The 27,461-nt window shown below is 47.3% G+C and overlaps 2 protein-coding genes and 1 long non-coding RNA gene across 5 annotated transcripts in view; 1 reads left to right on the forward strand and 2 right to left on the reverse strand.

Annotated features, from left to right (window-relative positions):
* The window catches only part of LOC142599221 (uncharacterized), a 706,610-nt gene that overhangs the window by 514,354 nt on the left and 164,795 nt on the right, over positions 1-27,461 (reverse strand). The window lies entirely within an intron of this gene.
* The window catches only part of LOC104631611 (nuclear factor interleukin-3-regulated protein), a 36,396-nt gene continuing 9,768 nt past the window's right edge, over positions 834-27,461 (forward strand). The window contains exons 1-2 of one of the 2 annotated variants that reach the window (XR_012832822.1): positions 834-1,075; positions 1,499-2,160. The gene's annotated coding sequence lies outside the window, so the exon portion shown is untranslated. The remainder of the gene's footprint in view (positions 1,076-1,498; positions 2,161-27,461) is intronic. The other variant, XM_075739020.1, reaches the window with a different exon arrangement.
* On the reverse strand, positions 23,678-27,399 carry LOC142599314 (uncharacterized). The gene is made up of 2 exons (XM_075739185.1): positions 26,044-27,399; positions 23,678-24,181 (listed from the first exon to the last, which is right to left on the reverse strand). Exons 1-2 carry the CDS (start codon positions 27,397-27,399, stop codon positions 23,678-23,680), a joined length of 1,860 nt encoding a protein of 619 aa, XP_075595300.1.

Raw genomic sequence — 27,461 nt, forward strand, 5'->3', positions numbered from 1 at the left:
GAAAAAGAAAACACTGGCTGTACTCTCTGATGCATACAGTATAAGCTTTGTAGCTAATAGCACAAAATGTCAAGTGGCGTAACAGCAGGGAACACACCCAACACCGAGCCAGTTTATCTTCAGGAAGCTCTTCTTTTCTTTTTTTCTCTTTCTTTTATCTTTTTTTGTTTGCGAGTCAAAGATTAAGTATAATTAATTGGAGGATTACCCATATGCCATGGCTAGATGGCAGATATGTGCCTTAGAAACACAGTTTTTCAGTCTTGTGCAATTATTTTGAAATCATAATGCTTCTGCCAGTTCAGAGGTTTTTATTTTTACACTCCGGTCAGATACAATATAATTACATTATATACCAAGTAAACGGTAAGGCTGTGAGAGCTACAGCTCAATTAATTTTCCCCGACAATAAAACCGACAGCACTCAAACCTCTGCATAAATCTTTCTCGGAATAAGGGCAGAGGCCCTCTCCACCCACGCACGCACGCACGCACACACACACACACATACGCACGCAGCCGCGCACCAGCCCGCTGCGGCCCCCACGGAGCACGGAGTCTTTCGTGGACCTGGCCCAGCGGAAGCCCACCGTACACGCCCCACTGCTCCCACAGAAGGTTGGAAAGAGCACCCTTTTCCACGCTGCCCCAGCTCGTCAGGGGCGATTACGTAAATGTCAGCCCCGCCCCCCTTCCGCGCGCTGCCCACCTCCTGGAGGGTTATGCAATACCCAGCACATAGACCTACTGTACCATACACATCCCCAGCGGCGAAAGGGGCGGGGTGTCCGTCCCTGCCCCCCCGGCAGTCTCCATTGGCCATTCCTCGAGAACGCTCGGCGTGGATTGGGGTGTTGCTGCTGTCACTTGCAGCTGACTGACAGGCCGGTTGGCCGGCCATGAGAGTGCGTGCGTAGTTCTGACCTACTAACACACATCCTTTCGTGTTGCTACATGCTCCCTCACTCCGGGTTGCTCTGCTCCCGGACAAGTGAGACACTGTTGCTTGCCCGTCCTTACCCGCCTCGCCTCGGCCGGGTGCAGGGGATGTTCCGCTTACCGCGCTGCACTGTAGGTAGGAATGCGCGCTCGGAGTGGCGTCATATGCGGGAGCTTGCGGGGGAGGGAGCGGGGTGTGTGTGGGTGCGGAGCTGTTTGCTGTGTGCGTGTGTATAACGTTTTGCTGGCGTGTCGGTGCCGGGGCTTGGCGCCTGAAGGTAGCAGGCACGATGTGTGCGTGAGTATGAGAGGCCGTGGTAATTTCGGTGCAGAGTTAAGGATTAGGTCGTTAATTACAACCCTTTAGTGCGTTTATGAGAAAAATCGGAGTTTTGTACCAACGGATTGTCAGGCCGCCGGAGAGATCCCATTTGCACATGGTGTTGAGGGAGGTTTGTGGGCAAACTGAATTAATGGTAGCGGTCTGCCTCATAGCCCTGTGTTTTGCTAGGCTGTGTTTGCCTAAGCTTTTTTCGTCACTTTTGTCGCTGTTTTTCAGATTCTACAGGACCGATCACATAATAGTTCCTGGAAACGTTGCATTATGTAACCACAGAATTTGCTGGCAATCAGGCTAGGAAGAAGGAGCTAATTATACGATTTTATAGTCTTTCTATAAAGAAACTGGGACAATCACACTTAAAAATGTAACTAACAGATTTTGTTAAAGTACATTTAATAAGGAAAGTAGACAACTGGGTAAGTGGGGAGGTAACTCATGCTTGCTGACTGTATGTTGTGTACCTTAAAATGAAATTTGTGTTAATCTATATTTAGCCCTATCACATTTTAGCAATTGTGGCTTCATGTGCTATTCCTTGTCTTTTCTCCAGAGCTGTGCATATAGATGTTAAAGACCATTTGCTTGGATTTCTAACTCCATGCTTTCAGAGCCCTTTTGGTAAGGCTGTATTTTTAGGAAGGCATTTTACCTAGACACTAAACAATTTCTTTGGTACTGGTTTTTACTTGTCATCCCTTTTAAAAGAGGGGAACATGTAATTTAAGAGAGGAATGAATTTAAGAAAATGTCAACAGCGCTGAAGAAGTGAGATGGCCTGCCCGTGTGACAGCTGCAGTGGGCTCTGGTGAAGAAGCAAAGGAGTACCCTAGTCCCATGAAATCGGGCATTTTAGTGTGACACAGCAAAAGCAGAAGTAGGTCAGTATGATGTTCTCGGTAGCACTAATCTTCGGTTAGTTGGTGCGTGATCACGACCAGAATGCGTGCACTGTGGGTCGCAGGGAATGCTACCGAAGGGAGTATCGCAACAGTGCTGGTATGGGGCGGGGGAGGGAGGGGATCCCAATCCCGCGCCCCTGCGGCTCCGACCGCTTCAAGGACTTGCACAACACGGGACGCGGAGGTTGCTGTGTCCTTCTGCTGGGGATGGCAGCGGGCTGGGACCTTTCTAACGTCCGCGCGGCAGCGGGCGAGGGCTGAGGGCACTGCTGCGCCCCGCCGTTCTGGGGCTGGGGCGGGCACGGCGGCAGAGGCCTGCGAAGTCAGGAGGGGTGATAGCGCGGGGCCGCTTTGAACAGAGCGGGCCGGGCGCCGTGCACTGCCGGTCACGTAGGGAGGCGCCTCGCCGCCGCTCCCCGCCCGCCCGTCTACCCCTTGTGGGGGCGTCGGTGGGCCGCAGCGCGGCGGGACGGATGTCATGTCTGACCGCCGCTTTCTGTCAGGGCGAATCAGACAAAGAGAGCCCCGAGCTCCCTGACCGAGGGTCTCCCCTTGGGCAGATGTCCCCTCCCACTACCCGCGCGGCGGCCGAGGGGCACCCTCCCTCCCCCCCCCTAGGATTTCGGCCGTGCCCCACTGCCACAGGTTGGGTGCCACTGTCACCGAAATTCGGGAATGAAAGAAAACTCCTTAACACTAATTTAGCATTAAGAAGCAGGCATTTCCTTTATTGCAGCGCTGGGTGTCAGGAGGATAGTTCCTCAAATCAGGCACCCCTAATGCTGGTTCTCTTGTCATATTTATACACAAATGTTACAAAGATTACAAAGTGGTACACTCCCCGTTCCAATAATTGGTTCATATTTCTTCGCTTAGTATGCAAACTAGAACGCATGCTCAGTTCTGTTCTCCGCCTCTATCTTTTGAGTAGGTGGTATAATTTGGGTAGGGGGCTTATGGGTCGGTGGTCGTGGGGACCCGGGCCCAAATTACCTTTCCCCTAGTTTCTCAGTATTTCAGTGTTGGTAATTGTTTGCTATACGCCTCAGAAAGATAAGGATGTTGCTGGAGGCAATTAATGTCCTCCCTTTCTGCAAAGTATGTACATAAGGACCTTGAAGTGTCTTGTAGCTCCTCCTTTTTCTCATGATGTGTAGCAGGTGCTCATTCTAAGAATTGTTAGCCTTCTACCTAAAGTAACAATGAATAGTTTCTTATCACATATAATACAAGCAGGCCTTCATTACAGGCCTTTCTTCTTGGCTACATTTTCTTATTATGTATAATATAAGCAGGCCTTCGTTACAGGCCTATCTTTTTGGCTACAATTCCCCCCTTTTGAAACTTTTCAGATCCTTTCAGATTCTTAAAAGTTTCACCTTCACCCTTTTCTATCAAAGCCATATATAAATCAGTAGATATATTAGCAGTACTTCTGGCAAATGTTGTGAGCTGTATCATGTGCTTCATCATTATCCAAAGTTTAATATACAAAGCTGTAGTTAAAACAAAGCCTAATAAGACAAGCAAAAGCAATACAATAACCGGATGCAACATTTTGTTCAATAGTCCAGTAACGTTAGGCGATCATCCAAACAGAGTATCCCACCACTTATGCTCCCCAACTTCCTTCACTCTTTCCAACACCTGATGGATTTTCTCAGTATCGTGGTGGATGGTTATCAATGTTTTCCGTCCATTTTCATGTCTGCAAAATTTTCTGTAGGTCTTGATGATGTAAAAGTTCTCTCACAAGTGTTAAATTCATTTCTATAGGGGTATGTATTGAAGCATTTCATACAGTCAGTACAAATGCTGTGGCACTATGGTTGGTGGGATTGTAGGTGAAATTCACTAACTGCCATCAAGACTGGAATTCTTTTTCAAATTCATTTTGCGTTATCCCAAATGACTTTAGGGACTTCACTAGGTAAGACCCCTTCTTCTCCTTCTCTAATGATTGCTGATGCCACCGACTGGACCCATAGTTGGGCTTGAATACAGCTAAGAGCTAATGAGATATTACTTTGGCCAGTGCCCAGGCCCTCCAGGATTATCTCGTGGTCATTTTCATTAATTTGTTTCTATGGAGGCAATATATCTGGTAACAGCCACTGATTTGCCCCTAAAGCTGAAAGAGAGGATCGAAGAGGATGTTGTAATCCTTGCACGTCCTTAGTGGCAGCAGCTAACTTATTGGCGAGGATTTCAGTATGGACAACTCTACCCTTTTAAGGGAATAAAATGGATTTAATAAGATTTGTTGTTGTCCCACATTTTTAATGACATACGGACCAATGCTAAAAGTAAGTGGAGTCAGTCCAGAGGGTCCAGTTGGCACAGGCCCAGGCTTAGACTAGGGGATCGTGTCATACTAGGTTCGATAACGTTTATCTTAAATTTAATGTTAATGCCAACAATTGATCAAGGACGCCTAAACAGATTATGTGCACAGATTGTACCAAAGTAAAATTGTGCCAACAATCTAAGGTACTAGAAATACATTGGGTCGTAATTTGACCTTCTCCTATACAAGATGTGGCCTTATTTGCCCTCTGATGTGTAGATCCATTTATCATTCTGCATCCTATTTTCATTTCTTTCCCTACCTTCCCCTTAATTATGGGAATTTTCCCACAATGGCCATCCTCCAAGCCCCATTCATTTTCTAAAAACACCTCAGTTCCATGTATTACCACTGTCAGTAAGGTAGCTTTGCCTACATTCCCCATTATACCAGTATGTTGTTTATGGGCTTGAGACCATAGCTCCTGTTGGTTCCCTTGACTGGAGAGCAAAGAAACTGCCAGTAATACCCAGAACAGGACCATACCTGTCCTAACAGAGCAAGACATCTTACATATTTGACATACTTTTTCAAACCTGATTCAATTTTGATTTTTAGAGGTCCTTCCGTAGTTACTTGCCACTGATCCAGGGGGGGCTTTCTTAACTCGGGTATAGTGGATCCATGGTTCAATTCCTTCAACCTTGATTGCTGTGTAGGTTGTCAAAAGAATCTGGAAGGGGCCTTTCCACTTTTCCTTTAGCGGTTCAGAGTTCCAAGTCTTTATGTAGACGTGGTTGCCAGGCTGATATGGATGCATGGGGGTATCAAGGGTCAGAGGTTCAGATAAGGTGACGTATCTCTTTAGACCTGCAAGCGTTTTTCCTTTTTATTAGTCCGAGGTTGTACCCTAATGTGGAGAAGTGCTAAAGAAAGGGCTTGGGGCCATTTTAATGTTGTTTCCTGACAGATTTTACTTATTTGTCTCTTAAGAGTCTGATACATTCTTTCAACTTTTCCACTAGATTGCGGTCTCCATGGAGTATGTAAATCCCATGTAATATTCAAGGTTTGACTTAATTGTTGCAAAACCTCAGCCACAAAATGCGGTCCTCTATCTGAGGACATTCCAATTGGTACACCAAACTTAGGTATTATTTCCTTTAATAAGCATTTAACAACCTCCCGTGCTTTGTTGGTGCGACAGGGAAAAGCCTCAGGCCATCCTGAAAAGGTATCCACCAAAACCAAAAGATATCGATAGCCATTTTGCCTGGGTAACTCAGAAAAATCAATTTGCCAGTAATCTCCGGGGGAGTTCCCTCACCTAGTAACCCCTGGGGGTGGCCTCCTTTGGTTAAGAGGGTTGTTTTTTTTTTTTTTAAACAGACTGGACACTTCTGTGTAACTGATTTTATAATCTTAGTCATTCGAACACTAAGTACTTGTGATTGGAGGTTGTCAATCAAAGACTCCACTCCCCAATGTGTTTGTTTATGTCTGGCCTCAGCTATTTGTGTCATTAATTGAGGTGGCACAATAACTTGCTCATTGGGGGTTATCAGCCACCCTTCTGGATTTTCTGTTGCTTTTAAATGCAATGCCAATTTATGGTCTACTTCACTGTAAAAAGGCTTAGTCCCTGGTAGCTGTATCCTTCTAGCTGGGATTAGTGCTAGAATACCTTGTTGTGCAACCTCCTTGGCAGTGCAATCTGCCAAATGATTTCCTATATTAACAGCGGATTGCCCAAACTGGTGTGCCCAGCAGTGCATTATAGCAATCTCTTCTGGCTCCTGGACAGCTTGGAGAAGTTGTAAAATTTCTTCTTTGTGTGTAATAGAAGATCCTTGTGCTGACAGCAATCCTCTTTCTTTCCAAATGGCTCTGTGAGCGTGCACGACACCAAAGGCATATTTGGAGTCTGTCCATATCTTTTACCTGTTTACCTTTAGCTATTCTCAAGGCCTGACATAGTGCAATCAGTTCCGCTTTCTGCGCCGATGTGTCAATGGGTAACGCCTCGGCCTCCACAACTTCTGTAGTTGTAACAACAGCATATCCAGCCCTTCATTTCCTTTCCTGTACAAAACTGCTACCGTCTGTAAACAGCTCCAGATCAGGGTTAGTCAAAGGTTCGTCATGCAGATCTGAGCGACTGGAATAGACTTCTTCAATTGTTTGCAGACAGTTGTGGCTCAAAGATTCCTCACTTTCCTCATTCATGGTTAAAAAACATAGCGGGATTGACAGCAGAGGTGACTTTGAGCTCTACATCATCTTGTTCTAATAGCATCACCTGATATTTAAGCATTCTGCTGGGGGATAACCAATGTCCCCCCTTTTGTTCTAGAACTGTGGTAACCATATGGGGTGCATATACAATTATCTCTTGCCCCATGGTTAATTTCCTGGCTTCCTGTATTAATAGGACGGTGGCCGCTACAGCTCGCAAACATCCCGGCCATCCCTTACTTACAGGGTCCAGTTGCTTAGAGAAGTACCCGACTGGTCTCTTCCAGTCCCCAATCTTCTGGGCCAATACTCCCAAAGCGAGATGTTGCCTTTCATATACAAATAGTTCGAAGGGCTTAGATAAGTCCGGCAGCCCTAGGGCAGGCGCCATCATCAAAGCCTTTTTTAGGCTCTGAAAGGCCTGCCCGCATTCAGGGTTCTAAGGCAGATATTCTCTCTGTGCCTCCTTCAAGATGTCGTAAAGAGGTCTTACCAGCAGTCCATAGTTGGATATCCACAGACGACACCATCCAGCCATTCCCAGGAAGGCCCTCAGATCTCTTGCTGTTTTCGGTTCTGGGATCTGACAAATAGCCTCTTTCCGATCTGTTCCCAATCTCCGCTGGCCCTGTAAAATCTCAAATCCCAGGTAAGTGACCATTGGTTTTGCAATCTGTGCTTTCTTCTTGGACACTTTGTATCCTCCTTATCCTAAGAAGTTTAATAAGCTTATAGTCATTTGTATACACTCCTCCCAGGTTTCTGCTGCTAATAGGATATCATCCACATATTGCAGCATAACTCCTCCAGGATGGTCTCTTCTCCATATTTCTAATTCTTTAGCTAACTGGTTTCCAAAGATTGTTGGACTATTTTTGAATCCTTGAGGCAACACAGTCCAGGTTAGTTGAGTTTTTCGTCCAGTGGTCGGGCTTTTCCATTCAAAGGCAAAAATAGCCTGACTCTGTTTCTCGAGAGGTATACAAAAGAAGGCATCCTTTAAATCTAGGACTGTGAACCACTCATGTTTATCTTTGAGGGCTGTAAGTAATGTATAGGGGTTTGCCACCACCGGGTGAATGTCCTGCGCAATTTGGTTCACAGCTCGTAAATCTTGCACTAATCTGTATTCCTCACCCCCTGGCTTTTTAACGAGTAAGGTTGGGGTGTTAAATTCTGATTCGCATTATGTGAGCAACTCATATTCTATAAAGTTGAGTATTAACTTTTCTAATCCCTTTTTGGCCTCTGTCTTCAATGGGTATTGTTTTTATCTTACCGGATTTGTTCCAGGTTTAAGGATAATTCTTAGTGGTTCTGCTCTTCTGGATCTACCTGGAACCTCACTAGCCCGTACCAAAGGTGTCACTGCATTCTCCACCTCCTTGGGAATTCCTTCGTTAGTCTTAGGTTGTTCCTGCAACATAAAAACTCTTGCCTCAATGGCTTTAGATTCAGGGATTAATAGTTGAACTTCTCCATCTTTAAAGGTGATCTGTGCTTCCAATTTACTCAATAGGTCCCGTCCCAAGAGTGGTATAGGACATTCAGGCATATATAAAAATTGGTGAGTTACCCATTGTTTTCCAAGCTTAAAATTTAAAGGATGGAAAAAAGACACGCTGTTCCGCTTTCCCTGTGGCACTCACAACATTTACTGCATCATTGCTCAATTTTCCTTGACAAGTGTTTAATACAGAATAAGTTGCCCCAGTATCTACAAGGAAATCTATTTTCTGTTTTCCCAGCTCTACTATAACCAGGGGTTCTGCTGGGGAGGTTTCCCCTGGTCCCCTTCAGGACTTAGTTAAGGGGAACTGACGTGGAAAGGGAGCTGCTTCTTGATTGTATCGTGCCTCCTCCAGAACCTCTGGACTGATAGGCATAGGACCCCTAAAACAGTCCTTAAATTTCTGACAATCCCATTTCCAATGTCCCAGTTCTTTACAATAGGCACACTGATGATCTCCTAAGGTATTACTGGTATTTTGTGCTGGAGGGGCCCCGCCTCTCCCCCACAGTATTGCCGTCCTCCCCTGAAGTTACTCTTTGCTGACGCTCCCTGCAGCGCAGCTCTCAGGTTACCGTCTCTTTCCCTGTCTCTCCCTGCCTGTCTCCGCTCTCCTTCGTTTTCTCGTTGCTCTTCTCTAACTTCCTTCCCTTTCTCCCTGTTACCAAAAACCATCCATGCAACCTCCAACATCTTTCATTAATTCCAAATCATCCTCCTCATCACGCTCGCACTTCAAACACCGTTGCCCCGTACTACACGCAGAGCAACACCTTCACAGCCTCCTGCTACCTTTTTCTGCTTTTCTAGTGCTGGTGCCAGGGGGTCTTGCAGGGTAAACCCACAGTCCTTCAGCCACTCAAGATGATTTCGCAAGGTGAAAAAAAACCCAACCAAATCAACATAAGGTACCTCATCCCATTTCTTCTCCCTTCTACAAAACAACACCAATGGTAATATTGTATTATATTACAAATTCTTATTCTTGGGCCATTTTTCCTGATCATCCAATTTATATATCGACCACCAGTGATTATAATACTCAATTAGTTGTCTTTTTATAAGAGGGTCCCCTCCTATTTGTTTCCAACGTTTTAAAATACACCCTAGGGGAGATTTCTTTAATATTCCCCCATCCACCGAAGGTTTGTTACCCATTGTAACGCAAATACCACAAAATCCACAGAACAAAAATTGACAAATAACAAAAGTAACACAAAACAATACCACAAAAAAACACAAAACAAAAATTGACAAATGACAAAGGTGACAAAAGCAACACAAAACAATTAAAACACAAATTCTTGATTGATCAATACCTCTCAAAAGTTCTTTTCAAAATTCTTAAATCACAGTACAATAGCCCCTCGCGTAGCTCACGCCACGGCTTACTTGAAGGCTAAGGGGGCCTCTAACCCAAAATCTTAAATCACAGTACAATAGCCCCTCGCGTAGCTCACGCCACGGCTTACTTGAAGGCTAAGGGGGCCTCTAACCCAAAATCTTAAAATCACAGTACAATAGCCCCTCGCGTAGCTCACGCCACGGCTTACTTGAAGGCTAAGGGGGCCTCTAACCCAAAATCTTAAAATCACAGTACAATAGCCCCTCGCGTAGCTCACGCCACGGCTTACTTGAAGGCTAAGGGGGCCTCTAACCCAAAATCTTAAATCACAGTACAATAGCCCCTCGCGTAGCTCACGCCACGGCTTACTTGAAGGCTAAGGGGGCCTCTAACCCAAAATCTTAAATCACAGTACAATAGCCCCTCGCGTAGCTCACGCCACGGCTTACTTGAAGGCTAAGGGGGCCTCTAACCCAAAATCTTAAAATCACAGTACAATAGCCCCTCGCGTAGCTCACGCCACGGCTTACTTGAAGGCTAAGGGGGCCTCTAACCCAAAATCTTAAAATCACAGTACAATAGCCCCTCGCGTAGCTCACGCCACGGCTTACTTGAAGGCTAAGGGGGCCTCTAACCCAAAATCTTAAATCACAGTACAATAGCCCCTCGCGTAGCTCACGCCACGGCTTACTTGAAGGCTAAGGGGGCCTCTAACCCAAAATCTTAAATCACAGTACAATAGCCCCTCGCGTAGCTCACGCCACGGCTTACTTGAAGGCTAAGGGGGCCTCTAACCCAAAATCTTAAATTACAGTACAATAGCCCCTCGCGTAGCTCACGCCACGGCTTACTTGAAGGCTAAGGGGGCCTCTAACCCAAAATCTTAAATCACATTTAAAAAGTAAGAGAAATGCCTTTTACCTGTCCCAGGGAACGTGCTCAGAACTCTTCGGTCCAGGGGATCGAAGGGTCTCCCCGAGAATCCCTCGGTGCCGGCTGGAGGTCCTATGATCCCACGGATCCGTCGAGATTCAAAAGCCTTGTCCCATCTGGGTCGCCAAAACTGTCACCGAAATTCGGGAATGAAAGAAAACTCCTTAACACTAATTTAGCATTAAGAAGCAGGCATTTCCTTTATTGCAGCACTGGGTGTCAGGAGGATAGTTCCTCAAATCAGGCACCCCTAATGCTGGTTCTCTTGTCATATTTATACACAAATGTTACAAAGATTACAAAGTGGTACACTCCCCGTTCCAATAATTGGTTCATATTTCTTCGCTTAGTATGCAAACTAGAACGCATGCTCAGTTCTGTTCTCCGCCTCTATCTTTTGAGTAGGTGGTATAATTTGGGTAGGGGGCTTATGGGTCGGTGGTCGTGGGGACCCGGGCCCAAATTACCTTTCCCCTAGTTTCTCAGTATTTCAGTGTTGGTAATTGTTTGCTATACGCCTCAGAAAGATAAGGATGTTGCTGGAGGCAATTAGTGTCCTCCCTTTCTGCAAAGTATGTACATAAGGACCTTGAAGTGTCTTGTAGCTCCTCCTTTTTCTCATGATGTGTAGCAGGTGCTCATTCTAAGAATTGTTAGCCTTCTACCTAAAGTAATAATGAATAGTTTCTTATCACATATAATACAAGCAGGCCTTCATTACAGGCCTTTCTTCTTGGCTACATTTTTCTTATTATGTATAATATAAGCAGGCCTTCGTTACAGGCCTATCTTTTTGGCTACACCACTGTAGGAAGGGTACGGCTCACAAATAGGCAGTAGAAATCCTCCCTTCCCTCCCCCCGATCTGAATATTTAGGATTTTTCCTTAAGTCACAAATAATGAAAACTGGCCATTGCCAAATTCTGTTGTTAGCAAGTCATTTCGACATTTCAGTGTCAAAAGCTGTGGCTGGAAGTCCCATGTTCTGGGGTCATCTTGTGCTCTGTCCTTGACAGAAGGCTACCTTGAAAGTTGCTGATGATAACTTCTCTTTAACTATGAGGCAGTTTGTGTGTGTGTGTGCCTAAAACGGTCTTCTAAGTAGACAAAACCAAAATTACCGTGTTTTTGACTAAACCCTCCAAAGTGAAAATTTAGTATCACAACCGTGATGGTATGTTCAGTATAACTGTTGTAGGTAGTAACAGTATTTTTTTTTTAAGGTGATATTTTTAATAACATGCACAGACTTTTCTGCTACTTGATTGTTGGGGTCAAGTACAGTTTTGCCATAGTAAAGCTGTTTGGAGTTACTGTTTAAAAAAAACCAATTTATTTTTCCTTGTCCTTATAATTTGAATGATTGTACTCAGTTTCATTGTGTTCACTAGTATGTATATAATCTACTTTGCCATCTTTGTTCTCCTCAGTAATTAATTCAGTCCAGAGCCTAGTTTAAAGTATTGCTATAGGCATTAGTTTTACCATACTTATTCAATTAAAATGTTGACTTAGATAAGAAATTTGAATGAATAAGGCTTCAGGTTTTGGTCCAAAGACCTGATTTAAACCAACCAAATCAAGGATTACTGATTGAAGATCCTCAATATCATTTGCACTACCAAATATATCATTATGAGTTCTCACATTGCAGATGTTTTTATTTGACTGTTGAAGTATTAACAGTTTGTAAAATTATTTGCCTTTATTTTCCATTCTTATTTAATTTCTATTTTTAACTCATCTTATTCTCTATAGGACTGTTAACTAGCTTTCAAAATATCCAGCTTCCTGAATTTGACTTCAAGGCTTCAAGTTTCTTTTGGAATTTATTTATTTATTTAAAGGACCTGATTTGAAAGGTGTCAAAAAGCTTAGAGTCTTCCCATGAGCAATAGGAACTTACATGACCTCTTCACAGCTTATCTTATCCTAAGAAGGAACAGTATTTTCCATGCCTTGGCTGAAACTTGTAGAACATATGTGCATTCTATCTATTGCAAAAAAAGGAATGCACAGTCTAGAAAAGATATCAGTACTCTGTTACTTTTTTCAATCCTTTATCTTGAAATAAAGCTAATAAATAAAATAAACCTTTAGCTCATTCTAAATTTACTTATTTTAACAAATAGTTGTGCAATCGATGTTTATGCAATATTTTCCTTTTCCAGACAGCAATCTTGCTGCTATTATAACATCACTATGATGCAATAATGTGTACAGCTGAGTCTTATTACACCCTGTTAAGCAATGTATCTGACTCCTCAGCTTAATTGACTCTTCTAGGTGACCTTATCATGATTATTACAGTCAGTTATGAGATATAAATGTGCTTAGGATGTGTAATAGGAAAAAAAATACAAGTTCCTGTGGCCCATTCTATGACAAAATGACAGTTGATTTCAGTGTTAGTATTTTACAGTGTTTGCAGGGGGAGGAATTTCAAACAAGATATTTGTAACTGTCTAATACTGATGGTGATGACTGTCAAAAATAAGACTGTGTAAACAAGGGCATACTTGGATGTGATTCAAAATATAATAGAAGCAATGTTTCTGAAAAAATTTTGGCTTTAAAGGTATACCTGAAACGGATTAATAATGGAACGTTGTTAAATGTCCTGCTTTTTTTTTTTTTTTTTTTTTTTTTTTTAATTCACATGTTGAATTGATCCATGTCTGTTGCGGTTTAGCCCCAGCTGCCAGCTGAGCACCACGCAGCCCAGCCGCTCGCTCAACCTTCCCCTGGCGGGATGGGGAGGAGAATGGGAAAGAAAAAGTTAAAACCTTGCGGGTTGGGATGAAGACAGTTTACTGGGACAGCAAAGGGAGAGGGAAACAATCAGCAACAGTACTGATAACAGAATATACACAGCAGGTGATAACACAAGGCAATTTACCGATCCTACAACCAGACACCCTACAACCAGACACTCAGCCCACACTCAGACCTTTGCAGACCCACCCCTCCCTGACTAGCTCCCTTTTATGGGTCACATGGTATGGAATAGCCCCCTGGCCAGCTTGGCTCACCTGTCCTGGCTCCTTGTGAAAATTAACTCTATCCTAGCCCAAACCAGGACATTATCCACCCTTTATTCTATACCATCTACGTCATGCCCAGATTATTCACAGATATCATTCCCTTAGTCTGTGGGCCACTGTGGTGGGTTGACCCTGGCTGAGGGCCAGGTGCCCACCAGAGCCGCTCTATCAATCCCCTCATTCACTAGACAAGGGAGAAAAGGTACAATAAAAAAACCAAAAAACTTACGGGTCGAGATAAGGACAGGGAGAGATCATTCTCTAATTATCATCACGAGCAAAACAGACCGAACTTAGAGAGGGAATTCATCTTATTTATTACTAAGCAAAACAGAGTAGAGGAATGAGAAATAAAACCAAATCTTAAAAACACTTCCCCCCACCCCTCCCATCTTCCCGGGCTCAACTTCACTCCCGGCTTCAACCTCCGCCCCCCCTCAGAGGCACAGGGGGACGGGGAGTGGGGGTTACGGTCAGTTCATCACGCGGTGTTTCTGCCGCTTCTTCCTCCTCAGGGGGAGGACTCCTCTCATCATTCCCCTGCTCCAGCATGGGGTCCCTCTCACGGGAGACAGTCCTTCACGGCCTTCTCCAACGTGAGTCTCCTCCACGGGGTGCAGACCTTCAGGAGCAAACCGCTCCAGCGTGGGTCCCCCACGGGGTCACAAGTCCTGCCAGCAAACCTGCTCTGGCGTGGGCTCCTCTCTCCATGGGTCCACAGGTCCTGCCAGGAGCTTGCTCCAGCGTGGGCTTCTGTGTTGGTTTTGCGTGGCAAGGTTTTGGTAGCGGGGGGGCTACAGGGGTGGCTTCTGTGAGAAGCTGCTAGAAGCTTCCCCTGTGTCTGATAGAGCCAATGCCAGCCGGCTCCAAGATGGACCCGCCGCTGGCCAAGGCCAAGCCAATCAGCGCCTCTGTGATAACATATTTAAGAAAGACAAAAACAGTTAGAGAGCGCTTTTTGCAGCCGGAGAGAGGAGTGAGAAGATGTAAGAACATCTGCAGACACCAAGGTCAGTGCAGAAGGAGGGGGAGGAGGTGCTCCAGGCGCCGGAGCAAGATTCCCCTGCAGCCCGTGGTGAAGACCATGGTGAAGCAGGCTGTCCCCCTGCAGCCCATGGAGGGAGGATGAGGGGGTGTAGCGATTCCACCTGCAGCCCGTGGAGGACCCCACGCCGGAGCAGGTGGAGACACCTGAAGGAGGCTGTGGCCCCGTGGGAAGCCCGCGCTGGAGCAAGCTCCTGGCAGGACCTGTGGATCCGTGGAGAGAGGAGCCCACGCCAGAGCAGGTTTGCTGACAGGACTTGTGACCCCGTGGGGGACCCACGCTGGAGCAGTTTGCTCCCGAAGGTCTGCACCCCGTGGAGGAGACTCACGTTGGAGAAGGCCGTGAAGGACTGTCTCCCATGAGAGGGACCCCATGCTGGAGCGGGGGAACAATGAGTCCTGCCCCTGAGGATGAAGAAGCGGCAGAAACACCGCGTGAGGAACTGACCGTAACCCCCACTCCCCGTCCCCCTGTGCCGCTGGGGGGGGCGGAGGTTGAAGCCGGGAGTGAAGTTGAGCCCGGGAAGATGGGAGGGGTGGGGGGAGGTGTTTTTAAGATTTGGTTTTATTTCTCATTCCTCTACTCTGTTTTGCTTAGTAATAAATAAGATGAATTCCCTCTCTAAGTTCGGTCTGTTTTGCTCGTGATGATAATTAGAGAATGATCTCTCCCTGTCCTTATCTCGACCCGTAAGTTGTTTTTTTTCATTGTACCTTTTCTCCCCTGTCTAATGAAAGAGGGGAGTGATAGAGCGGCTCTGGTGGGCACCTGGCCCTCAGCCAGGGTCAACCCACCACAGCTTCCCACGGGGTCACAGCCTCCTTCAGGTGTCTCCACCTGCTCCGGCGTGGGGTCCTCCACGGGCTGCAGGTGGAATCGCTACACCCCCTCATCCTCCCTCCATGGGCTGCAGGGGGACAGCCTGCTTCACCATGGTCTTCACCACGGGCTGCAGGGGAATCTTGCTCCGGCGCCTGGAGCACCTCCTCCCCCTCCTTCTGCACTGACCTTGGTGTCTGCAGATGTTCTTACATCTTCTCACTCCTCTCTCTGGCTGCAAAAGCGCTCTCTAACTGTTTTTCTCTTTCTTAAATATGTTATCACAGAGGCGCTGATTGGCTTGGCCTTGGCCAGCGGCGGGTCCCTCTTGGAGCCGGCTGGCATTGGCTCTATCAGACACAGGGGAAGCTTCTAGCAGCTTCTCACAGAAGCCACCCCTGTAGCCCCCCCGCTACCAAAACCTTGCCACGCAAAACCAACACAGCCATCCCTCTAAAATGTCTGTTGAGTTCATTTAGTCTATGACTTTGGGCTCCATCTGTCATGACAGTCTCTCGGGGAAGGAGCAATGGTACGTGCTGCTGGATTGTTGCATGCTGCATCAGGAGTTCGTGGCTGGTGTATCTGGCATAGTCCGTGCTCGCAGTCTGCGCACCGAAGTTGTGATTTTCAAGGAAGTTGCTGGGCGCCCGTTGCTGAAGTCAGTTCTAGTTCCATCATCGTGGCACTTTGCTCAGTTTCAGCAAAGTCCATCCTTCATTAATTTGGGTGATTCTTACCGTAATACCATTGATACAGCATATAGCAACTGTAGTAGTGATGACATACAATGGCAGGGTTACTTAGCAATTAACATCATACAATTTAAATCATTGGCTGTTCTCAACCAAAATCAGATCCCCTTGAGGTACACATTTGACTTCCCCATCCTTTCTCATCACCCACCAAGTGCACCCTGGTCCCTGAGCAAAAGCAGTCCCGCAGATGGGTTTGCTTTTGTCTGAAGCAGGGATAATCCAGACTGTCTTCCCTAACGTATTCTTCATGTGCACTACAGGAACTTTATCCCCTTCTACAATACGTGGAAGTTTTGATTGTGCAGGACCAGCTTGACTGGCAGACCCCCTAGAGTTAACTAACCAGGTGGCCTTTGCTAAATGTGCGTCCCAGTGTTTGAGGGTCCCACCACCCATTGCTCTCAGGGTAGTCTTTAGGAGTCCATTGTATTGTTCAATTTTCCCAGGGTCTGGTGCGTGGTAGGGGATGTGATAGACCCACTGAATGCCATGCTCTTTGGCCCAGGTGTCTATGAGGTTGTTCCAAAAATGAGTCCCATTGTCTGATTCAATTCTTTCTGGGGTGCCATGTCGCTACAGGACTTGCTTTTCAAGACCCAGGATAGTGTTCCAGGTGGTGGCATGGGGCACGGGATATGTTTCCAGCCATCCGGTGGTTTCTTCCACCATTGTAAGTACATAGCGCTTGCCTTGCGGGGGGTTGTGGGAGCATGATGTAATCAATCTGCCATGTCTTCCCCATATTTATATTTCAGCCATCGTCCTCCAGACCACAGAGGCTTTACCCGCTTGGCTTGCTTGATTGCAGTGCATGTTTCACATTCATGGATAACATGTGAGATGGCATTCATGCTCAAGTCCACCCCTCGACCAGGAGCCCATCTGTATTTCGCATCTCTTCCTTGATGACCTGAGGTGCCATGGGCCCACCAGGAGCTATAAATAATTCACCCTTACGCTGCCAGTCCAACTCCACCTGAGCCATTTCGATTTTGGCAGCCTGATCCACCTGCTGGTTGTTCTGATGTTCCTCAGTGGCCCGACTCTTGGGTACGTGGGCATCTACATGAGGTACCTTTACAACCAGCTTCTCTAGCTGGGAGGCAATATCTTGCCAGAATGGGGCAGCCCAGGTGGGTTTGCCTCTGTGCTGCCAGTTGCTTTGCATTTCACACCATCCATGAGTCAGTATACAGGTAGAGTGTTGGCCACTTTTCTCTTTCAGCAATGTCTAGACCTAGCTGGATGGCTTTCACCTCTGCAAACTGGCTCGATTCACCTTCTCCTTCAGCAGCTTCTGCGACTCGCCGTGTAGGACTCCATACAGCAGCCTTCCACCTCCGATGCTTTCCCACAATGCGACAGGACCCATCAGTGAACCAGGAGTATTGCTTCTCATCTTCTGTTAGTTTATTATACGGTGGGGCCTCTTCAGCACGTGTCACCTCCTCCTCTGGCGACATTCCGAAATCTTTCCCTTCTGGCCAGAGGGTGGCCACTTTCAGAATTCCTGGGCGATTGGGGTTTCCTATTCGAGCCCGTTGTATGATCAGTGCGACCCATTTGCTCCACATAGCATCAGTTGCATGGTGTGTAGAGGGGACCCTCTCTTTGAACATCCAGCCCAGCACTGGCAGTCGGGGTGCCAGGAGGAGCTGTGCTTCAGTGCCAATCACCTCTGAAGCAGCTCGAACCCCTTCATAGGCTGCCAATATCTCCTTTTCCATTGGAGTGTAGCGAGCCTCGGACCCTCTGTATCCCCGACTCCAAAACCCCAGGGGTCGACCTCGAGTCTCCCCTGGTGCTTTCTGCCAGAGACTCCAGGTAGGGCCATTCTCCCCGGCTGCAGTGCGGAGCAAATTTTTCACATCTGGTCCTGCCCGGACTGGCCCAAGAGCTACTGCATGAACTATTTCTTGTTTACTTTGTTAAAAGGCTTGTCGTTGCTCAGGGCCCCATTTGAAATCGTTCTTCTTCTGCATTACGTGATAGAGGGCACTTACAATGAGACTAATCTTGAATATGCATTTGCCAGAAACCCACAATTCCTATGAAAGCCTGTGTTTCCTTTTTGTTGGTCAGTGGAGACATGGCTGCTATTTTGTTGATAACATCCCTTGGGATCTGACACCGCCCATCTTGCCGTCTCATTCCTAAAAAATGGATCTCCTGTGCAGGTCCCTTGACCTTACTTTGTTTTATGGTGAAACCAGCTTTCAGCAGGATTTGGATTAATTTTTTCCCTTTCTCAGAGACTTCTTCTTCTGAGTTGCCCCATACGATGATGTCATTGACGTATTGCAGGTGCTCTGGGGCTTCACCCTTTTCCAGTGCAGTCTGGATCAGGCCATGGCAAATGGTGGGGCTGTGTTTCCACCCCTGGGGCAGTCGGTTCCAGGTGTACTGGACGCCCCTCCAAGTGAAAGCAAACTGTGGCCTGCACTCCGCCGCCAAAGGGATCGGGAAAAATGCATTAGCTATATCAATTGTGGCATACCATTTGGCTGCCTTTGACTCCAGTTCATATTGAAGTTCCAGCATGTCTGGCACGGCAGCACTCATGGGCGGTGTGACTTCATTCAGGCCACGATAGTCCACTGTCAGCCTCCACTCTCCATTGGACTTCCACACTGGCCATAGGGGACTGTTAAAGGGTGAGTGGGTTCTGCTGATCACTCCCTGACCCTCCAGTTGACGAATTAGCTTGTGGATGGGAACCAGGGAGTCTCTGTTGGTGCGGTATTGCCGCTGGTGCACAGTTGTAGTAGCAATCGGCACCTGTTGTTCTTCGACCCTCCGCAACCCCACAACAGAAGGGTCCCCCGAGAGACCAGGCAAAGTAGATAATGGTTCAATTTCCCCTGTCTCCAAGGCAGCTATACCAAAAGCCCATCTATACCCTTTTGGGTCCTTGAAATACCCTCTCCTGAGGTAGTCTATGCCCAGGATGCACGGAGCCTCTGGACCAGTCACAATGGGGTGCTTTTCCCAGTCATTCCCAGTTAGACTCACTTCAGCCTCCAGCAGAGTCAACTGTTGGGATCCCCCTGTCACTCCAGAAATACAGATGGGTTCCACCCCTTCATGGCTCAATGGCATTGAAGTACACTGTGCACCAGTGTCCACTAGGGCCTTGTACTCTTGTGGATGTGACGTGCCAGGCCATCGGATCCACACAGTCCAATAAACCCGGTTGTCCCTTTCCTCCACCTGGCTGGAGGCAGGGCCCCCCTAATCCTGCTCATCATAGTCACTACTCACTTCTTGCAAAAAGGACTTAGAAGTCCCTTCAAGAGGATCATAAGTGCGATCAGGCCTTTCACTCAGTCTGGGGAACTGCCCACTGGAAACTGGAGTGGCATTTTTCCTGGAAGACTGTCTTGCCTTGCAGCTCATGTACTTGTCCCCGTAGGGTCGAGGTAGGCTTTCCATCCCACTTCCTCATGTCCTCTCCGTGGTCCTGCAGGTAAAACCACAGGGTGCCTCGTGGTGTGTGTGCTCTATATCCCCTCTCTGGAGTAGAGAAATGCTTACTCGTAATAGCTGAAATACTGGTCTGTGCAGGTGGGGAGCAGGGCATATCCTCTTTGAGTTGCCAGACCTCCCCGGACAGTTTCTCCATAGCCAAGACGAGGGAGGAAGAGAGACTCTCTTCATATTGCCAGAGTCGGCCAGCCACGTCATCCACTGTTGATGCCTCTTCACTTTTCCAGTCCATTACTGCCAGTGAGTTGGCATACAATGATGGTGCGCTCTGTATAGACTTCCGCCACATGGGTCGTGTGCACTGGACTTCATCAGGACCTGTGGGTAATTGCGCATTGTCTGGGTCATAATAAATCATCTCCCGCACAGCTAATTCCCTCAGGTATTGGATACCGCGCTCCATGGTGGTCCACTTGCCTGCATGACAGACAACATCTTCACTGAAGGGATACCTTTCCTTCACGCTTGAAAGAAGTCCCCTCTAGAGGCTGAGAGATTGTTTCTTTTTCCTGTTTGCTTTGTTGATGCCCCCTTCCCTAGACAGGGATCCCAGCTGCTTGGCCTCCCTGCCGTCTAATTCCAGGCTACTGGCCCCATTATCCCAGCAGCGGAGCAGCCACGTAATGATGTGCTCCCCTGGAAGGCGGCTGAAATCTTTTCTCATATCTCTTAGCTCACTTAGGGACAGGGATCGGGTGATCACTTCTGGTTCTGGCTCTTCTTCCTGTTCTCGTGATGGTCCCAGTTCATCGTCATCCTTCACTAAGTGAACTGGTTTCTTTGTGTATTTTTTCTTTTGTATAGGGGTGACTGATACCTATACGAGTTGGTTTTTTGATTCACCTGCAGTCCCTGTCACGGGGGTTTGAGTAGCCACAGTGTCTGTTGTGGGCATTTGGGTAGCTGCAGTGCCTGTTGTGGGGGTTTGGGTATCCGCAGTGCCAGTGGGTCTGTTTTCCCTCTCTTCCCCTTGATGGCGCTGCCTACTCTTGAGCAGTGCTTGGTAGATAGTGGCCAGGGCCCAGCATAGTGCACTAAGTTGTGCCTCCTTGGAACAGCCACAGCATTTTCCTTTCAAATATTCTATCACTTCATCAGGGTCCTGGAGTTGTTCGGGAGTGAAGCTCCAAACCATTGGTGGTGAGAAGTTCTCTAGATACCTGCCCATATTCTCCCACATGCCATGCCAGCCCTGACTATTCAGCCTTGGGGAAAATCCCTGGGTGGTATTCTTAAAACAGTTTTTTGTAACCCTGAACAGGACTTGAAACACATTCGGGAGACATAGCAATAGGAACATACTGGCCTGAACATCCCAAGGGTATTCAGAATTCTCAAAAGCTGTTGTAACCAGCCAAAAGGGAAAAGGGGAGGTGAAAGTGTAAAAGGGTATAAGAAATTTACCAGACGTGAGTTACCCTAGGTTTGCTTTATTGCAGCGCTGGATGCACGGGGGAAACAGCTCCACCCAACGTGCATGCCAGGTGATCACCAACACACAGGTTATATAGGATCAAAACATACATATTCATCATTTTTTCTCAGAAAAGGCAGTCGTATGATAATCATTTCTTGGAATTCATTTACATATTCTCCTCCCTGTCATGCATGCTCAATGATTTGAGTTGGTGGTGTCCCGTCCCACTCAGGGGGCGAGGGTGAGGTTAAATTTTTAATTCTCTGCGCGGTAATGAGAAGTAACGACAGTTACTTCAGAGGTTCAAACCAACTATAAATTTACTTAAAATTCAGTGGAACTACAAAAGATAGGGGCTTGGCAAAGGTCATAACAATGTTCAAAATTTAGCAGAACTATGAAAGGTAAGGGTTTAGCAAAACATGTGACAATATTACCCTAATGTGCCGAAAATTGTTACAGACAAAGAGAGTGATAGAGAGGAAAATAAAGAGAGAAAGAAAAGAGAGAGAGAGAAAAGATATCACCACCCTTGGATCCAGCGATGTTCTCTGCTTGTAGTTGTAGTCTTCAGGTGGTGGGCGCACGCCGAAAACTTATGTTTCCCCTTTTTATAACCCGATGTGCCCACCCCATAGGCAGGGGTCTGTCATCACTGAGCAGGCGCAGTATGTGCTCAGGAATGTTCAGAAATGTTCTAGAAATGAGTCGGTGGGTTGTGGGGGTCCTGGGGACTCACTGCCCCCCTCCTTCAGGGTTGACCAAGCGAGTGGTGATCTGTCACAGGCACATGGTGCACAGAGCACAGATGGTCATTGTTTACGTGTTTTAGGAATAGAGGAGTGGTCTCACAAGACGTTATCCTGCCTCCGCAGGCTCCGTCCTTGTTCAACACTCCCTGGTCATCATCAGCCCATCCCTGTCCATGTCAAGACGGGTGTTTGCGACATTCACTTGTTATCAGAGCCTCACAGGTGGTTCTCAAGGGGTCTCTGGTGGTCGTCAGTGGTCGCACACCCATGTCCGCTGGATAACCCTCTTCTTGTAGGCACGCGCAGTGTCCTTGCTGTGGATGTACCTGTCCATAACAACTTACTTCATAAGATTAATATTCCCAGGCCTATTGTCTGGTTGGGTAGGGACTGTACATGGAACATAGCAGCATTGTACATTGCCATGGTCAGTTAGCTTCATTACCTATTGTGTTGGTTTTGTGGCGCAAGGTTTTGGTAGCGGGGGGGCTACAGGGGTGGCTTCTGCGAGAAGCTGCTAGAAGCTTCCCCTGTGTCTGATAGAGCCAATGCCAGCCGGCTCCAAGACGGACCTGCCGCTGGCCAAGGCCAAGCCAATCAGCGCCTCTCTGATAACATATTTAAGAAGGGAAAAAAACAGCTAGAGAGCATGCTTTTGCAGCCGGAGAGAGGAGTGAGAAGATGTGAGAAACTCTGCAGACACCAAGGTCAGTGCAGAAGGAGGGGGAGGAGGTGCTCCAGGCGCCGGAGCAGAGATCCCCCTGCAGCCCATGGTGAAGACCATGGTGAGGCAGGCTGTCCCCCTGCAGGCGTCCATGGAGGAAGGATGAGGGGTTATAGAGATTCCACCTGCAGCCCATGGAAGACCCCACGCTGGAGCAGGTGGAGACACACCCGAAGGAGGTGTCCTGATCCAATATCGGGAAGGTTTCAATATGATCCCAAGAGCGAGATTAAGACACAAACGAGGTCAACTGCCGCACACCAGAAACAGTTTTTATTATAAAACAAGTAAAAAAGAAAAGGTAAAAGTAACCAATAAGAGCGATAGGACAGGGCAGAAAAGAAAGGCAGAAAACCAAGCAAGACTCCGGGATAGAATCGCAAGAACAGTCACTGCCACAAGTCCACGGTGTCTCGGTGAGGGGGGGAAAGGGGTCCAAATCTCTAGTTCTGCAACGGCAGACCAAGAGGCGGGTCCACAGCGTCTCGGAGGTCCGTCTCGGGAGAGTCCAAATCTCTTGCTCTGTGGCGGTGGGCGAAGGCGCGCCATCCTCATCTTGGCGGTCCCCTTTTATACTGGTGGTGGTCTTCACGATGGCACGTACGACACGGCTTCCACATTCCTGCACATGCACGCACACAGTTCCAGCCCCATTCTTCACATGATTGTTATCTGACTCCATGGCGTGTGATCTGGCAAGGCATTTTTCGAAGGTTGAAAGTCTCGATGACCCGGCAATCGTCCTTACGACCCAGCAATCGTCCTTACGACCCGGCAATTGCCCTTATCGCACTCAGTAGCTGAAGGGGTTTCCCGCTTGAGCAAAGCCATCTTTGAGACAAAAGTTCTTACAGTCCGGTTTCTCACACCACCCCGTGGCTCAAAGATTGCTTCAGGACCCATGGCGGTTTTGAGAAAAGATAGTTATATAGAAAAAGGTTGGAAAAGAGCACCTCATACAATTCACACTACTGACAGTGTGGATCGACGTACGGCACAAATTTGCTTAACACCGTTGGGTGAAACAGTAGTTACAAATTGCATGTTGGTTACAACACGTTGAATCAATTGTACAAAACATGGAATAATACATGGTAAAAACATCAGCATGGCAAAACCACATAACAAGTAGAATAAGATTCACTTAACCCAGGGGCCACCTGGGAGCCAGGAGAATAAGTCAATGTCCCAGCCTTTCCATGTCTGAACAGGGACATGGGCCAGCTTCCGTATCCCTGTGGCGATTTGTTTGACAACTTTCCCATTGTCATCAATCTTTAAGCAACAGTTAGAATCATTTAGTTTACCACAGACGCCCCCTTCTTCGGTTAACAGGTAATCGAGAACCATACGATGTTGAAATATTGCTGCTCGCATTTGCATGGCTTGGTCCAGTAATAGGTCAAGAGCATGGGCTGTCTCATTGGTAATAATCTCTAGGACAGCTTGCAATCGAATAATGCGGTTTAAATTGTAGATAGGTTCTCGAGCACCACTAACCCACTCATTGGGGTTCCAGGTGGCAGGTCCATAATGTTCTACGATATGTCGAGGGGTCCACTCATCTTTGCCCCAGGTTTGACTACTTCTACTTGCTATAGAGGTATCAATGGACCGCCGATGTTGATTGAGATCATCATATACCTTAACACCCAACCCATCACCCTCATTTTCCGGGAGTAGGAAAAACCAGGGGCGAATTGCTCCCACATAACACACCCCAGTCCAATTTGCCAGCAACAGTTTATAAGCAGAATGACCACATACCAAATAATGTCCCTTCTGAGCACGATGCCCGTTGGCAAAGGGGCTCCATGAGTTTGACCCTTTTGGATTTTCCCAATAATTGCCTTGTGCCCACGGACTTGGGGGGGGTTATGGGGGAGTTATTCGAAGTACAATTAGTACAGTAATAGGCTCCTACCGAACTATTATATGAACAGGAACAATTCATTAACCCTCCCCAGTGGGACCTTAAGCTCCCATCTGGGGACCAGAATCCCTCCGGATACCAAATACCACCTGTTTCATTTTGCCATCTCCAGTCCATCCTCCCTGTGGGAGTACTACCATAGCTGTAAGTCAATTTACAGTTAGATCGTCCTAGGTAGTTTTCAGTATTGATGTTGTTGGAGGCTATACAATATTCTCCACGAGCTGGGTATCATGCTGGCCAGGGCAGTGATGTACTGTCTTCCCAATAGGTATCATTTTTAATTTCACTGTAGTTGCTCACCAACCACATTCAGGGGAAATGGGGATAGCAGTCCATGGCCAACTTTCTAAACCTAACGGTCCACCACAAACCCAACACTTAGTAAGATTAAAAGCATTAGCTACTTGTTGGCCTAAAATAACAAATTCATTTTGCCATAACAATTTTGGGGAGGGGGGAGTGCAGAAGTTTCCCCCAATATTAAAGATGGCGATAATGGCCAGCCAGAACACCATTTGCGATAGTACACTACGCATCCTATAAAGATTAACAAAACAATCCCTGACAAAACTCTGCAGGTGATCAGCAACTTCAAGTGTTCATGAATTCCTTCAGACAGGCTCTGGAACTTTCACCGAAAGAGAAAAGAAAATAAACTCGGTTCCCTTCCAGGAACCGGAAGAGTGTGGTGGTTAGAAGGATGGAATAATCCACCTTGTGTTAATCTTGTGTTCCTTCCCATGGGCATCTTTTGCTTTCCAGGCATACTTCTTCATTGGGGTTTCCAGTACCAGGGGTACGGCTCCCACAGTGGGGAGTTCGACCAAAACAGGCTGGCCTGGGAAGTGCGACGGATTCTTGGGATAATCAGAGCCGCATGGGGCTGGCATAATGGTTGGAGCCTTTGGACAAAATGCTGTGATTTTTGGGCATCCATTTACTCCCTCTCTGGCCCCCAAAGGTATCGGATAAGGCTTAACATTTGTAAGCTTCGAAGGGGGAAGTAGTGGCGCAGCTTGTAGCAGCCGAATATCTACAGTGGGGGAGCCAAATGACCATTGTCTCCCTTTATTATCAGTCCAGGTCTTCCCTTTCAGAACATCAAATCCCAAGAGGTTGAATGGAAGCTCTCCCACTACCATAGCCACTGTAGTGGCACTATCTTCTCCCGGCAGATGCAGGCTGACCAGTGCCAATGCCTGTAGTTGAACATTGCCAAATGCATCTGCCACAAACAGTGTTTGCTTGGAGGATGTAACTCCACAATTAGCAGCATCTTTTGTTTTAATAGCTGAAATTTGGGCACCAGTATCTATCAAAAATGTGACCAGAACTTGTTTTGGTCCTACAAGGCCTGTAATTAGCAAATCACCCCGGCCATTCTCAGTGAGCTGTCTGATATGTATCCAACCTTCGCCCCTCCGCTCACCACTGAAGGGCGAAGGATCTAGTTTCCCACTGGGTTTTGGGAGGCATTTATTTCTGATAAATCAGTCAAGGAGGGTGCACTGGGAGCAGTATCCTCAAAATACACTTCTCCATTTGCCGATTTAGTGGGCCATCCTGTTACCAACTTTTCTAATTTGACTGTTGGCAGTCTGTCCATTAAGTCACATGGGATCCCCTTCTGTTGTCCCTCCGCCCACAGTCCATTACGTCTGTTCGGGATATCTCTCCCTCCCGGTGGTTTGGAGAGAGGTACTCTCCTATTATTCCCGGGGCATGGAACTATTTTTACTTCCGCTTGCCTCAAGCCCCTGGGGTCCGTTTTGGCAGTTGGAGGGTTAACAGGGCCATACTTGCGCCCATAATCGATCAGTTCTTGGGCCACCTCCCCCCAGGTCCACATTTTCCTGTCCAAGGGTTGGCGGCACGGTGTAAGTCCTTCTAAAGCAGCCGCAACTCTGTCGCCTTGGGGCATTGCTTGTATTTTTCCCTGTAATTGTATACCAATCGGTTTCAAGGAATCGGGGAGTCCCCTTATAAGGGGGGTCATCCGTTCGGGATCTACTGGCATCATCATTGGGGACTCCTGTCTAGGTTCCAACTTTCGATCATACATCATCTGCAGACAAGCTGCCTTCTGCACACTCTCTACTAATTGATCCACAGTCCCCGTAATCGCAAGAGGGTCCCCCCTCTCCAAGGGGTTCAAGCTACCCGCCCAATAGGCTGCCCGCTGGGTCAGAGACCAGGGGGCATGGTGGTTCCCAGTAGTTAAAAACACTCCTGGTCCCCAATACCCTTCCGCCTCTCTTTCACTTAACAGAATCTGGTCCCCCCCAGGCAGTGACACTCTCCACACATACTCTCTTTCTGATTCCTTAGGGGTTCGGCCAAATTCCTTCTTTAGTTTCATCAACTCGACAGCAGTATAAGGGACTTCCTTGGTTGTAACTTGGGGGGACTGGTCCTGCTCATCATCATAAATGTACTCGGTCTTGACCAAGGGTCGCAGCGAAAGTGGTTCTAATTTCTCTACTTTCTCTTTTGCTGCCTGCAGGTCTTTAAAGGGGTAGCCAATTTCAGATCTTGGGGGAATTTCCTCGCAGGTAGTATCCGCAAGGAGCTGCTCCTTAAGGGCAGTTTGCAAATGTTTCACTTGATCCTTTTCCACCTTAAGTTGTTTTTTTAATTCTGCCACTTGCCCCTGAAGGGACCGGGTAAGGCTTTGAAGGGATTCAATAGTTAGGGACTCCACAGTACAGCAACGATCTCTAGCCTCTACCGCGGCAGCCAAACTAGCACCAAGAACGGCACAAATAATCGCTTTTCCTTTTCCTGCTCTTAGTCTCGCATCTTTGTGCAAGGCGCCCATTCGGTCAACCACGCTCTGCAAATTATGCCAATTTCCCTGAGCCCAGTCCACCCCGGGCACAGAGGGTCGCGCTCTATGTTTCTCCAGAAAATCAAACAAAACTTCCATTCCTGAAGGAACGGTTCTGTCACCACTCATTTTGTTTAAAGCAGGGAAGCGGTCGTCTCAGG

Source organism: Balearica regulorum, chromosome W, assembly GCF_011004875.1.
Source record: "Balearica regulorum gibbericeps isolate bBalReg1 chromosome W, bBalReg1.pri, whole genome shotgun sequence".
NCBI classification, from domain to species: domain Eukaryota; kingdom Metazoa; phylum Chordata; class Aves; order Gruiformes; family Gruidae; genus Balearica; species Balearica regulorum.